General features: G+C 31.8%; 2 protein-coding genes across 2 annotated transcripts; one reads left to right on the top strand and one right to left on the bottom strand.

Moving 5' to 3' along the window:
- The first annotated feature begins 1,457 nt into the window (after positions 1–1,457).
- On the top strand, positions 1,458–4,083 carry LOC114740110 (mitochondrial outer membrane protein porin of 36 kDa-like). The gene is made up of 6 exons (XM_028928243.1): positions 1,458–1,593; positions 1,713–1,780; positions 2,234–2,344; positions 3,022–3,108; positions 3,206–3,414; positions 3,509–4,083. Exons 1-6 carry the CDS (start codon positions 1,545–1,547, stop codon positions 3,813–3,815), a joined length of 831 nt encoding a protein of 276 aa, XP_028784076.1. The 5' UTR covers positions 1,458–1,544; the 3' UTR covers positions 3,816–4,083.
- A 5,687-nt stretch (positions 4,084–9,770) lies between these two features.
- LOC114740120 (uncharacterized) lies at positions 9,771–10,253 on the bottom strand. Its single transcript, XM_028928255.1, has one exon. It carries the CDS (start codon positions 10,251–10,253, stop codon positions 9,771–9,773), a length of 483 nt encoding a protein of 160 aa, XP_028784088.1.
- Positions 10,254–13,915: the final 3,662 nt, after the last annotated feature.

Genomic DNA, 13,915 nt, shown 5'->3' with positions numbered 1-13,915 from the left:
AAACGCAAGTTTGAGGCTTATGTCCAGATTGACATTTCAACCAGCTTTTGGAGGAAAAGTTCAGTGAGGGACACGCTGGAAATTTTAGCTTTCTCTGTTTCTAACATGAAGAGAGAAACAATGAAGATAAAAAGAATGATCAGAGCATTTAAGTGAGTCATAGCTTAATCGAATAATATGATTTTTTTTGGGTAATAATTTAATTATTTTTCATTTGTTATTCTCTTAATATCAAATTATATACATGTGATGTACTATAATAGGTTTTTAATATAAAACCTAGTGGATTAATTTGAAAAGATTATGGAAGCTAAATAAATGACTTGATTATATAATATGTTACATGATCTTTCTAAAATATTTATATAAAATCACTAGATTATAAATAAATTTATAAGTCGGGTAAATTAGTTTGGATAAAACAATACCCTTTTCAATCATTTTATATCTGAACTTACTTTTTTATTATTTATCTAAGTTTTAATTTATCAAACTGACTTTTATAAAAGTCAATCCAAATATAAATCACATTACACCAATTGACTTTTATCTTAACTTATGTTTGTAAAAATCAGATGGAATAAAACCTAGTTTTACTACCGTTAATCTTAACAAATCCTATATTTTTAGGAAATCAATTTTTCGTTTCAAACCATGGTTTGAGGCTAAAAACCAAGGTTTTCAAAAAAGTGAAAATTGTTTTCTTTTGGGATGTTAAAAGGAGGGCAACTGTATGTAGACAAAATATCCTTCGGGTTTGATTAATTATATAACTAATAAATTGTTCTTACACATGTTTATTAAATTTTTGGAAAAATATCATGGGACTTCATACTTAAAATCTTTAAAGTAAAATAATCATTTTTCTAAAAGCATATTTAATCTTATATTTTATAAATATATATACACATAATAATTGAATAAAAATATAAATTAAAATCTATTTATTATATAATTATTATATTAACTTATATCTTTTTTTAGTAATTTGTACATGAAAAGGTACTTTTAATAACAATTATCCAATATTCTCATATTGTCAAAATCATTTTTCTTACAAAATCTATTTTTTCAAATTTTTTTTATCAAAAACAATTCTTTAAACCATAATTCGGTTTGATCGAAACACTCCTAAGCTTGTCCAGCATTTTGTAAATTTAGGGTCTTATTTGGGTTCTCCATTTTAGGGGTCTTTAACTGTCCTTCTCCACTTAATTTTATGCTAAAAAAATAAATAAAATTTTGAAACCAAATCGCAAGGAGCGAATATGCCAACGCCACAATATTGTTGTCCCGATTCCCAAGGCCACACTGGCTCTACTATCCACCCCAAATTTCTCATGTCGCAAATCAACGGCTCCTATTCCACCTTTCCGTCCAAGCAAACATCTAACGGCTCATGTTCATTCTCTCAGTCTCGCTGAACCCCCAAATACCAGGATGTCTCCAGCGCTCCTCCGCGAACCATTTCGCTGATTTTCTTTCATCTTCGCCTTTTCTCAAATCTCTCGAACCTTCTCGTTTCTTTCTCTCTCGGAAAAAACATGGTGAAAGGTCCAGGTTTCTACTCGGATATCGGCAAGAAAGCTCGAGGTCTCCGATTCTCTACCTTCATCTATTTTAGTTTCATCGTTTAGCTTTTTAGATTTATTTTCCAATATTATCGACATTTATTGCCCTCGTTGATATTGGAATTTTTTTTTTTAATTCAGATCTTCTGTACAAGGATTACCAGAGCGACCACAAGTTCACTCTCACAACTTACACTGCTTCTGGAATCGTGAGAAGAAAATCTATATTTTATTGTTTTGTAATAGATATACATTTGTCTCTTACTATCATCGCTGTCAGTTTTTATCGCAAGAAAAGGGAGAAAATTAAATAGCACAGTATTGAGGTTTGGAGTGTAATTTCTTTCTTTATCTCTGTGAGGCATTGTATCTGTCGCGCTTGGCAACTTGCTGACTGCTTTTCTTTGATATTAGTTATTGGATTAAGATATATTTCGCGAAATCGATAGTGCCTTTGTTTGCATTTTTCGATGTCGGAGTATGAAGAGGCGCTGATTGAGTACGCGTTTGCAATATTTCTCATGCATTTCTTAATGATTCCTGAAGCTCTTCGAATATGATCATTTCTCTAATAATTGCTATGTAGTTAACCTGAGTTCAGGGTTCATTATTTAACCCAAGATGGATTTCGAGTGTGCTGATGGTTTGATTTCTACTTCCAGGCAATTACTTCAACTGGAACGAGAAAGGGTGAGGTATTTCTGGCAGATGTTAACACTCAGCTGAAGAGCAAGAACATCACAACCGATGTGAAAGTGGACACTAGCTCAAATGTGAGTCCATTTTAGGCTGGAATAGTATAGGCCCTTAATGCTTGATGCTGTATTTCATGTTTTTTGTTTTATAATTTTAGGAAATGGTTTTTTGGTCATTAGGGGCTGTTTATATTCTGATCTAATGTTATCCTCTGTATTTTAATGATTACTATTATTGTGCATTGTTTAATCTCGGTAAAAAAATTCAATCATTTGATTTCTGGTGGAAGCATTTAGGTTTTAGCAAGGCACCTCTCGTGCTATGTATGATTGAATTTTCCTAAGTTGAGAAAGTCCTTAGAAACACAGACATGTTGTGAGTTGATCTTGTGTAGTTCTGTTAAATATTCTTTTCTATAATCTATATTTGGTGTTAGGAATCTTAGAATCCGTTGGAATTAACTTGAGTATTGAATTCACAGGTCTCATTGTGAAGCCATAAATATTTCTGGTAGATTATCCCCTTGCATAGTTGGGGTTTTGAATCCTGCTGTCTTTTCGCTGACTTGACTATTGCATTTTCAAGTTATGTGACAAATATACTGAACGAGGCAAATTAATTTTGTGTTAGATTTTATGCCTCACCAATTTAATATTAGGATCTCATTCTGTTGTAATTGAATTGACTATTGCACATACAAGCTTCATTTAACATAATTGACAGTCACTTGTGACGTACAATTTCATATTTTTAGGTCCATACAACTATTACTGTGGATGAGCCCGCACCTGGACTCAAGGCAATTGTGAGGTTTATTGTTCCAGATCAGAGATCTGGCAAGGTACTGAATTCATTCTTTTAGTCCCTTCATGTAAATTTGATTTGATGCCTCAAGTCAACCTGTAAGTTGATGTACTTTATTTTGTGTTGTTTAAAAGGTGGAGCTCCAGTACCAACATGAGTACGCTGGTATCAGCACGAGCATCGGAATGACTACTAGTCCAATTGTGAACTTCTCTGGTGTAGTTGGAAATGATGCTCTCTCTATTGGAACAGATTTAGCCTATGATACTGCCTCTGGCAACTTCACCAAATATGATGCAGGGTTGAACTTTGTTCATTCTGATTTGATTGCATCTCTCACTCTGTAAGTATCTAAGGACTAAATTGCAGTAAGTCTACCAATCTTTAAGACACCATTTTTGTACATAAATCATTCTGACTTCGTTGATAATTTGTAGGAACAACAAAGGAGACACTCTTAAGGCCTCCTACTACCACACCGTAAGTCCATTGACTAACACTGCTGTTGGTGCGGAGCTTTCTCACGTATTTTCAAACAACGAAAACACTTTTACAATTGGCACACAGCACGCTCTTGACCCGTTAACCTCAGTGAAAGCGCGGGTGAACAACTATGGCCTGGCCAGTGCTCTGATACAGCATGACTGGACTCCTAAAACCCGCTTTACCTTATCTGGTGAAGTGGACACTAGGGCAATCGACAAGAGTGCTAAAGTTGGTATAGCGCTGGCACTGAAGCCATAAATATGGCTGATTGTTGATTGAATGAAAGGCTTCACATTTTATGGTTGAGGGCAATAAGGGGTAGGATTTCACATTCCCATTGAACCTTTGGTTTTTTATTGTGGAGCTTATTTCTTCCTACACTGGTGGTCATGGATTGTAAAAACTAATTAGTTCGGACAAATTTTATTTTGTATTTACCATTCAAACCAAAAGACCTCTCCCCTTTTAAAAATCATTTTTTATAATCATGGAAATTCTTTGTGCTGCAATCGCAGTTGGTATTGAATCTATAGTATCACAACGTAGCGGAAACTAGAGCCTTGGAATGTCCGCGTATTGAAGAACATTGTTGAGCATCACTTCCAGCATCTTGTTGAACCTTTTATGCCAGTTCAGGTCCAATTTCTGTAGAAGCGGTTCCATTTGTTACCCTGGGTACAGTGCGGCCCCGCTTTTTGAATCAATAGAATTGCCACTCTGGTTCAATCTATGTATTTGTCCTTTGTAAATTCTAGCGCAAGGTCATGTTACTAATATGGAACGGGCGACTGAAGAAAAATGGAACTTGGGCAGCACACTATAATATTGTATGCTACCTCTCATCCGTTGAAAATTTAATTTTATTTTAAATATAAGATTTTAATCTATTTTATTTTTAGTATTTGTATATTTTATTTTCAAGTAATTTTTATGGTATTTGCACATGTTAAGAAGGTACTATTGAGAGGTAATTTAAATGCATACATTAATAAGGATATTTTTAGGGAGAATTACAATTAACTTTCACAGAAGAGAAATACTTACTAAAAAGATATAATGACAATCTAAGCAGTTTGTAATGATAAGTTTTATAGTGGAGAGTGACAACTTTTGTGATTTGTTTGGTAATTTTTTTTTCTATGGGACTTGATTGTAATTCTCTCATATTTTTAGACTAGATAACTTCTACTCCTCTGGTATTTAATATGCGATCGAAATAGGGAATTGATGTTGGTCTTATATTTAACTTATTTCACATGTTTATTGATTTTTTTAAAATTAATCATATTGATATTTTCTTAACAATAATCAAGTAAGAGAGGAAGGGAGAGAATTAAAGAAGTTGCTTAGGATGTTTAAAAAAAAAATCATATTAACTAATTTAGCTAACATTCTTAATTTACTCAAATTAGTTAATTAGGTCTTATATTAAGTATCAGAAAAATATTTATTATAAATAAATAATTTAATTAATTTTCTTAACATTGTTATGAAGCAAAACCTTTTAGAAGTAGTACAAGAAACCTAACTATTCTTATAAAGCAAAAGCTTCCAGGAGTACTCACATGGATCATATCGTACGATTCGATTGATACGAGGGAAAGGAAGATGAGAGAAAAAATTTTAACGAGTCTCATTTAAAAAATTGAAAAAATAAGGTTAAATTTTTTTTAACTAATTTTGTTTACTCCTTTACTTTACATATTCCTTTCATCAAAATTTTATAATCTCATTTTTAAAAACTTTTTAAATCGAGTTCATTAAAATTTTTTTCCTCTTTCTCCCTTCCAATTCTCTTATATCAAGCATAGGGTTAGAGTAGATCTATAAATCATATTTTATACTACCTCCAATTCTAATTATAAGAGCTAGTTGACTAATTTGAGGAGATTAAACAAAGAAGTTAAGTTAGTTATTTGTAATAAATAAGTATTGTCTTTCCTAAAATATCCTTGCTAATCAAGTATATAGTCAGAACTACCATTATTAAAAAGACTATATTGAGAAAAATGTATAAATATAAGAGATAAAGTGGATTGAAGTCTTATATTTAGAACCAAAATAAAAGTTAAATAAAATCTTATATTAGGAACTGGAGGTAGTACATTGCAAATCCCTTTTCATTAAAGAGTATAAATAGAAGGATGCACGGATATTAATTTTCAAAATATATATGTATGTGTGGATATATTTGTGTAAGTTTTAAAATTATGCACCGATTTTCTCAATGTTAAGTAAAGTAACAAAATCTTGTATAAAAAATAAAACAACAGTAATATTAATAATAAATAGAAATTAATTCTACTTTTAATATTTAATATAAGAGTTATATAACTAATTTGAGAATATTAGAAAAATCAGTTAAATTAATAATTTATCATTAAAGTGTTTCTTTGATTTGATCTTTTCCTGGTGAATGTATGAGGACATGTGGCTGTGCAATCATGTTTGATTGGGGAAAAAAAATGAGCAAAACATACTGCGAAAATCAATTTTGAATAGCTGGATTATGACATGAGATTGTACAAAATCGATTTTGATTTATCATAAATATATGGGAGAATTACGAAGAGGCCTAAGAAAAGAAAAAAAATTACAAAATAAATCCCAAAGTTTTTATTTTTCATTCTAGAGCTTGTCGTTACAGGCTGCTTAAATTATTATTGGAACTTTTTAGTAATTTTTTTTGGAGATTTGATTGTAATTCTCCTTAAATCTATTTGGCGGGACAAAATCGTTTTCCATAGAAGACAATTTAAATTTCAACTAGCGGAGGAAATAGCTTTCTCGATTTAATTAACTTTAAATTGGATAAATTATTTATCATGAGCAAAGTCTTGTTTATTAAACTCAGTCAAAATTTTTTTGTATTTTAAAATATATGATCAAAACAAAAAGTTTTTATAATACTACCTTCGGTTTTAATTATAAGACCTTGTTTATAGATTATAAACTGGATCTTATAATTAGGACCGAATGTAGTAATATGTTGTTTGCCCAATTTAAATTTAAATTGTGAATGTTATGTTGACTAGAAGTTGATATTCGAATTATACTCCATGAAAATATATTTCACCCTGAAAAAATTGATTTCAAGCTTTCTTTTGAAGAATCAAAATCGGCTTTACTTTATAAAATTAATCCCGTATTTTCTTATTTTAATATCAAGTTGTTAAACTTGATTTCCATAATCTTTGTGCTGTTTTTTTTTTCATCAAACATGGCTGTACAACAAGTCTAAGGCTCGTTTAGATTAGTAGTAGAAAAAATAACTTATTTGCAATGTGATTTTTAGAAAAGTGAGATTGGGTAAAAATTAGATTGTGTAATGTGATTTATGTTTGGAATGATTTTTATAAATAAGTTAGTTTGTGAAAGTAAGTTGTTTGGATTATGATTGAATAAGTAATTTTAGTTTGTCAAATTACAAAAATGAATATGACTTTTATTAAATAATAAAAATCTTATTCCATATGTTATTAAAAGAGTAAAATGTATAGGTTTTTTTTTTGGTATGCATTTATATTAAGAAGTTCATATTACTCTATCCATCCCATGAAATGTTAGAAAAATTATTTAGATTTCTAATACAAACTCATATTAATTATTAGTAAGAATTTTAGCAATAAGATTACAAGATATAACATGATAAGAATATCTATATGGCAGATATAACAAAGTACTTAAGAAAATGACAAATTTGATGCTGAAATATACTAATACATTAAGATTCTAATTTTTCAACTATAAGGAAAAAAACTTTCCTTTAAAAAATTATTAATTTAATGGTGTTGGAATCAAATAATTAAAAGGTCCTATTCCTATTACCCAAAAAAGAGTCCCTGTTCCCATAAATTTCTTATCAATATATAAGAATTAGTATGCAATATTATATTATGCATTGTCAATTTTTGGCTCTTAGTATTTTCAAATTTGTTTATGTAAAACATTTTGTATAAATAAATACTATATAATGTCAAGTTTTCATGGTTTAAATTTTTTTCAAAATAATATTATTTTAAATTATAAAAAGTATTATAAATAAAAAGGAAATATAGAGAAGAATCATACAGAGGAAGAGGGGATCAACAAGAGAGAGTATTTCTCTTTCTATTCAAGGGGGTGCTTAATACAGTATACACGGCCTCTATTTATAGGCATGGCTTTATATCTTTGATAGAATCTACAGATATAATAATAAAAGGTAATTTCAGATAATGGGGATAATGGAAGATATTAAAGATACTGGGAGATAAAGGAGATAATGATAGATACCTGGACATCCATAAAGATATTATATTCATAACACTCCCCTTGGATGTCCATAACTAAATATGTGCCTCATTAAAAAACTTCTACTAAGAAAACCCTATGGAACAAAACCTAGTAGAAGAAAAAGAGTGCAACATTTATTGATATAAATTTCATAGTGCTGCTTCGTTAAAAACCTTGCTAGGAAAACCCAATGGGAAAAACCATAGACAAGGAAAAAAGAGTACATCATACATCTACTCCCCCTCTTGACAATGTCAGTTGATATCTCTGAGTCGGCGAAGCCCAATGTCATGAACAAGTCTCTCGAACGTGGTGGCTGGAAGTGATTTGGTGAATAAGTCTGCTAAATTTTCACTGGAACGAATTTGTTGGATATTGACTTCACCATCCTTTTGAAGGTCACGAGTGAAGAAGAATTTTGGAGAGATATGCTTTATTCTATCTCCTTTGATGTACCCTTCTTTTAGTTGGGTAATACATGCAGTATTATCTTCGTATAGTATTGTTGGGATAATTTTACCAGAAGACAAGCCACAAGTAGTTCGTATGTGATGTATTAAGGATCTTAACCATACACATTCCCGACTTGCTTCATGCATTGCTAGAATCTCCGCATGGTTAGATGATGTGGCTGATATAGTTTGTTTTATAGATCGTCATGAAATGGCTGTACCAACACATGTGAATAGATAGCCAGTTTGTGATTTACCGACATGTGGGTCAGACTGAAATCCAGCATCTGCATAGCCAACAAGATCGGTTGGATGCATTCGAATAAAATAATCCCATGTCCATTGTACCCTTAAGATAACGAAAGATGTGTTTAACTTTATTCCAATGCCTTCGTGTTGGTGAAGAATTATATCTTGCTAGTAAGTTGACTGCAAATGATATATCAGGTCGCGTATGATTAGCAAGATACATTAGTGCTCCAATTGCACTAAGATATGGTGCTTTTGGACCAAGTAGCACTTCATCACCTTTTTTCCTGATTTCTCGAGGTCTAAAAGGGTCCTTATCCACCTCCAAAAATCTTACAACCATTGGAGTACATAATAGATGTGATTTATCCATATAAAAACATTCTAGGATCTTTGTTTTATAAGTTTCTTAATATACAAAAATTCCATTTTTCAAATACTCAATTTTTAATCCAAGGCAAAATTTTGTTCTTCCTTGATCTTTCATTTCAAATTCTTTCTTTAGGCAATTCACTGCCTTTTTAAGCTCTTCAAGAGTTCCAATAATATTATATATCATCAACATACACAGCGATTATAATGAACTCATTTCCTGATCTTTTCATAAAAATGCATGGGCATATTGCATCATTTTTATATCCTTCCCTCAATAGATACTCACTAAGCCTGTTATACCACATTCGCCTGATTGCTTTAATCCATATAGGGAATTGTTTAACTTAATTGAGTATTGTTCTTGAGAGTTTGAATTATATGCTTTTGGCAATTTCAGCCCTTCAGGGAGTCTCATATAAATGTCATTGTCAAGTGAGCCATACAGAAGGCTGTAACAACATCCATTAGATGTAAATTGAGCCCTTTATTTACTGCGAGGCTAATCAAGTATCGAAAAGTAGTTGCTGGTGAATAAGTTTCTTCAAAATCGATACCAGGTCTTTGTGTAAATCCTTGGGCAACAAGTCATGCCTTGTATCTTATGATTTCACCCTTTTCATTTCTCTTTCACACAAAAACCCATTTATATCCAACCGGTTTTACATCTTCAGGTGTAAGGACTACTGGTCCAAAAACTTTTCGCTGTTCTAGCGATTTTAATTCTGTCTCAATTGCATCTTTCATTTTGGCCAATCCTTTCTTTGTTTACATTCACTAATTGACTTTGGCTCATGATCCTCATTATATTCATCACATCGAGCGCTACATTATAAGAGAAAATATCATCGACGTCGACTTCACTTCAGTCCCATCGTATCCCATTCATAACATAATTAATTGAGATCTCATCATTTTCACATATTTCAGGTACCTGACTTTCACTGAGAATTGGGACGTTAGCGTTGTCTAATGACTCTTCTGGAGTTGCTAACTTTTCTAAATTATTCTCGACTAGGCCATCTATACTTTTAGCTCCTTTTTTCTTAGGAGGATTTTTATCTTTGGAGCCGATGGGCCTGCCACGCTTCATGCATGCTTTAGAATCATTCACAATTGGTTGTCCATCAGGGACATCAATTTTAATAGGAGCATTAACAGTTAGAATATGTGATTTTGTTACTCTCTTCGGGTCAGTAAATGCATCTGGTAATTGATTTGCTAAACTTTGTAAATTGACTATCTTTTGAACTTCCAATTCATATTCTTTTGGGTGAGGATCAAGATGAGACAGTGATAATTCTTTCCAGCTAATGTCCTTTTCCAACTTATTATTTTCTCCTCTCATTGTTGGAAAAACTAACTCATCAAAATGAAATCAGCAAATCGAGCTGTGAACAAATCTCCTGTTGAAGGTTCTATATATTTTATTATAGCGGAGATTCATATCCAATATATATTCCCATCCTTCTTTGAGGCCCCATCTTGGTACGTTGTGGGTAGCAATTGGAACATATATAGCACATCCAAAGGTTCTTAGATAGGAAATATTGGGTTCCTGACCAAAAACCACTTGTAAAGGGGAGGACTTGAGATAACTTGTTGGCCTGATGTGAATTAACATTGCTGCATGCAAAATTGCATGTCCCCAAGCAGAAATTGGGAGATTTGATCTCATAAGTAATGGTCTCACAATTAATTGTAAACGTTTGATCGATGATTCTGCAAGTCCATTTTGTGTGTGCACATGAGCCACAGGATGTTCAACATCAATCCCAAGAGACATAAATAATCACTGAAAGCTTGTGAAGTAAATTCACCAGCATTATCAAGATGTATTTTCTTGATAGGAAAATCAGGGAAATGTGCTCTTAATTTAATTAATTGAGCCAATAATCTTGCGAATGCCAGGTTACGCGAAGATAATAAACAGACATGCGACCATCTTGTTGATGCATCAATTAGAACCATAAAATATCGAAATGGTCCGCATGGTGGTTGTATCGGTCCACAAATATCTCCCTGTATGCGTTCTAAAAAAGTGAGAGGCTCACTTTTTAGTTTTCCTGGTGATGGCCGAACAATTAACTTTCTCTTGGAACATGCATTACATGAGAAAACATTGGATTATGGTATTTGTTGACTTTTCAATGAATGTCCACATGAATTCTCAATTATTTTTCGTATCATAATTGTCTCGGGATGGCCTAACCAGTCATGCCAAACATTAAATTTGTTATCATTTATAAACTGCTGGTTTATAATGATGTGTACTTCAATTGTACTAATAATTGTGTAGTACAAGCCAGAAGAAAATGTTGGCAATCTTTCTAATGTGTATTTTTTACCTGAGGTTGACTTTGTAATAGCAAGATATTCTTGATTTTCCTCAATTGTTGTTTCAATATGGTATCCATTCTTGCGGATATCCTTAAAACTCAACAAATTTCTTTTAGACTTAGTTGAGTAAAATGCACTATCAATGTATAATATTTTCCTTCAGGTAACAATATATTGGCTCTTCCGGAGCCTTCAATCAGTTTTGCAATTCCAGATATAATCTGAACGTTGGCTTCTTGCATTACCAAAGAAGAGAAATACTTTTTATTTCTAAGTATTGTATGAGTTGTTGCACTGTCAACAAAACATAAATCTTCATGATTGACGTCAATAGGAGCCATTCTTCGTTACAAGGAACATAGTCAAGAAAGGGGGGAAGAAACAAAATTAATAAAAGGAAAATACTCATAATTTTATTAATTTGGAAAGATAACAACATTGAAAGAGAAACTTTATAAAAGAAGATGAAAAAAAATCATAGAAATTTAACTTCACTAAAGCAATTTATTGTTGAACATTCCCATAACCAATCAGGTGATCGATCTTCTATTAGGATCAGCAAAGAAATCAGCAATATCCAAATGAGTGACATCCATGTTGCCATAATTAGAATCGCCCTCTTCATCAACAAAATTGGTTTTTGCCTTTGGCATTGTGCCGTTGCCTTTACTTTTATTTTTAAGTGATTCTTGATAAAGGTCAACCAAATGTTTCGGTGTACAACAGGTACGTGACCAATGACCATTCCCACCACAATGATAACACGAGTCTTCAGAGTGGTTATTACTTCCACTAGTTTTTCTTTGCGATTTTCATCATTCTTTACCCTCTGAGTAGGAATTTGAGCCACTTCGGTTATGACCACGACCACGTCCACGGTCAATGTGACGGCCTCGTGCACGTCCATGTCCTTGTCCACGACCACGTGTTGGTCCATTTACTGCTACATTCGCTTCTGGGAATGGAGTGGAGCCGGTTGGACGAGATTCATGATTTTTCATTAAAAACTCATTATTTTGCTCGGCTACAAGAAGGCAAGAAATTAGTTCAGAATACTTTTTGAAGCCTTTTTCACGATATTGCTGCTGCAGGAGCACATTGGATGCATGAAATGTGGAGAATGTTTTCTCTAACATGTCTTCATCAGTGACTTTTTCTCCACATAATTTCAGTTGAGAATTGATTCTAAATATCGCAGAATTATACTCACTAACGGATTTAAAATCTTGTAAGCGCAAGTGCATCCATTCATAATGAGCTTTTGGGAGAATGACATTTTATGGTGGTCATACCTTTCTTTCAAATTGTTCCAAAGAATGAGTGGGTCTTTAATGGTCAAATATTTCATTTTTAGTCCTTCATGTAAATGATGGCGTAAAAAGATTATAGCTTTAGCATTTTTTTGATTAGATGCCTTATTTTCTGCCTTAATTGTGTCTCCCAGACCATTGGCATTTAGGTGAATTTCCGCATCTAGTACCCAAGATAAGTAGTTCTTCCCAGAAATGTCAAGAGCCACAAACTCAAGTTTTGTAAAGTTTGACATGATGGCACTACCACAAAAAAATATAATATTAAAAAAAAATTTGCTATGTATGGAAATTACATTGCTCTTCGTTAATGAGAAGAGAAAAAAAGAATTATAAATTACTAAAAGGAAACAAATGAAAAGAAAATTAAATGAGAAAGAGACAAAATTTAATTCCTTTCATATTTAAAAGGAGCACAAAACAATATATGGATTAAAAGACAAAACTTAATTAAAAAAAATGAACACTTGGAGTGGATTTAATCGACATATTCTTTAATAAATCCTCTTGAAGTCCCCAAAAAAAAAATACTATACGATTGTTCAAATGAGTGATTAGGACATGGTCTTTGTCGACTTCTATGTCAAAGTTGCGTTCTGGACATTCCCAGGACTTCAAGGGGGTGATAACGATGAATTGTAAACGCTGAATCACTCCTGAATTGGGAAGACGGTATAATGGATAACGGCTCTCATCTTCTCTTTTTCTCCCGAGTTTAAAAGAAAAATTAATTTGTCCCAATAATAATTACTCCTCAGGTCTTATTTATGGGGCAGAGAGAGAAGTTTTTTTGGTCCTATTTATAAGTCACTTCATTAAATTTTCAATGTGAATGTATTATTTGTCCTTCATTTATTATAGTGTAGGTGGTTATTCTTTTGAAATGTGCATATATTAAATATGGGTAAAGTTAGAAAATTGTTATATTTTAATGAAGAGTTAATATATTTTAAGATTTTTCTTAGTCTGTACAAAATATGTTAGAAGTGTCTTATAAATAGGATAAAAGAGTATTATTTTTCCACCAATAGTTAGTAACTTAGTATTGATCAACGAAATGACAAAAAAAATTAAATTATTTAACCTAGTATTGATCAACGAAATGATAAAAAAATTAAATTATTTTAAAAAAACGTAACTCAAGTTATTTTATCTATTATATTAAGTTTTTCAATCACGAATGATCATATATTTTTTTTTTGTTTTATGTGAATTTATGATTAAATATTATTAAATATTAATATTTCAAAAAATTGGACTAGTCTAACACTGATGATAAGGATAAGGTTTAGATAAAAAAAAACTTTGGTCTATTTACTTACGTACAATATATTCTTTCAATTAAACTCCAGTATATGAA

The sequence above is a fragment of the Neltuma alba genome, unplaced genomic scaffold (assembly GCF_004799145.2).
Source record: "Neltuma alba isolate B1F8T4 unplaced genomic scaffold, ASM479914v2 tig00000520_pilon, whole genome shotgun sequence".
Classification (NCBI taxonomy): Eukaryota; Viridiplantae; Streptophyta; class Magnoliopsida; order Fabales; family Fabaceae; genus Neltuma; species Neltuma alba.
This window is presented reverse-complemented; position numbering and strand designations above follow the sequence as displayed.

Coding starts and splice junctions, on each gene's coding strand:
- LOC114740110 (XM_028928243.1), top strand. CDS start 1,545: ATGGTGAAAGGTCCAGGTTTCTACTCGGATATCGGCAAGAAAGCTCGA. Junction 1,594..1,712: donor TATCGGCAAGAAAGCTCGAG/GTCTCCGATTCT, acceptor TTTTTAATTCAG/ATCTTCTGTACAAGGATTAC. Junction 2,345..3,021: donor AAGTGGACACTAGCTCAAAT/GTGAGTCCATTT, acceptor TCATATTTTTAG/GTCCATACAACTATTACTGT.
- LOC114740120 (XM_028928255.1), bottom strand. CDS start 10,253: ATGAGAGGAGAAAATAATAAGTTGGAAAAGGACATTAGCTGGAAAGAA.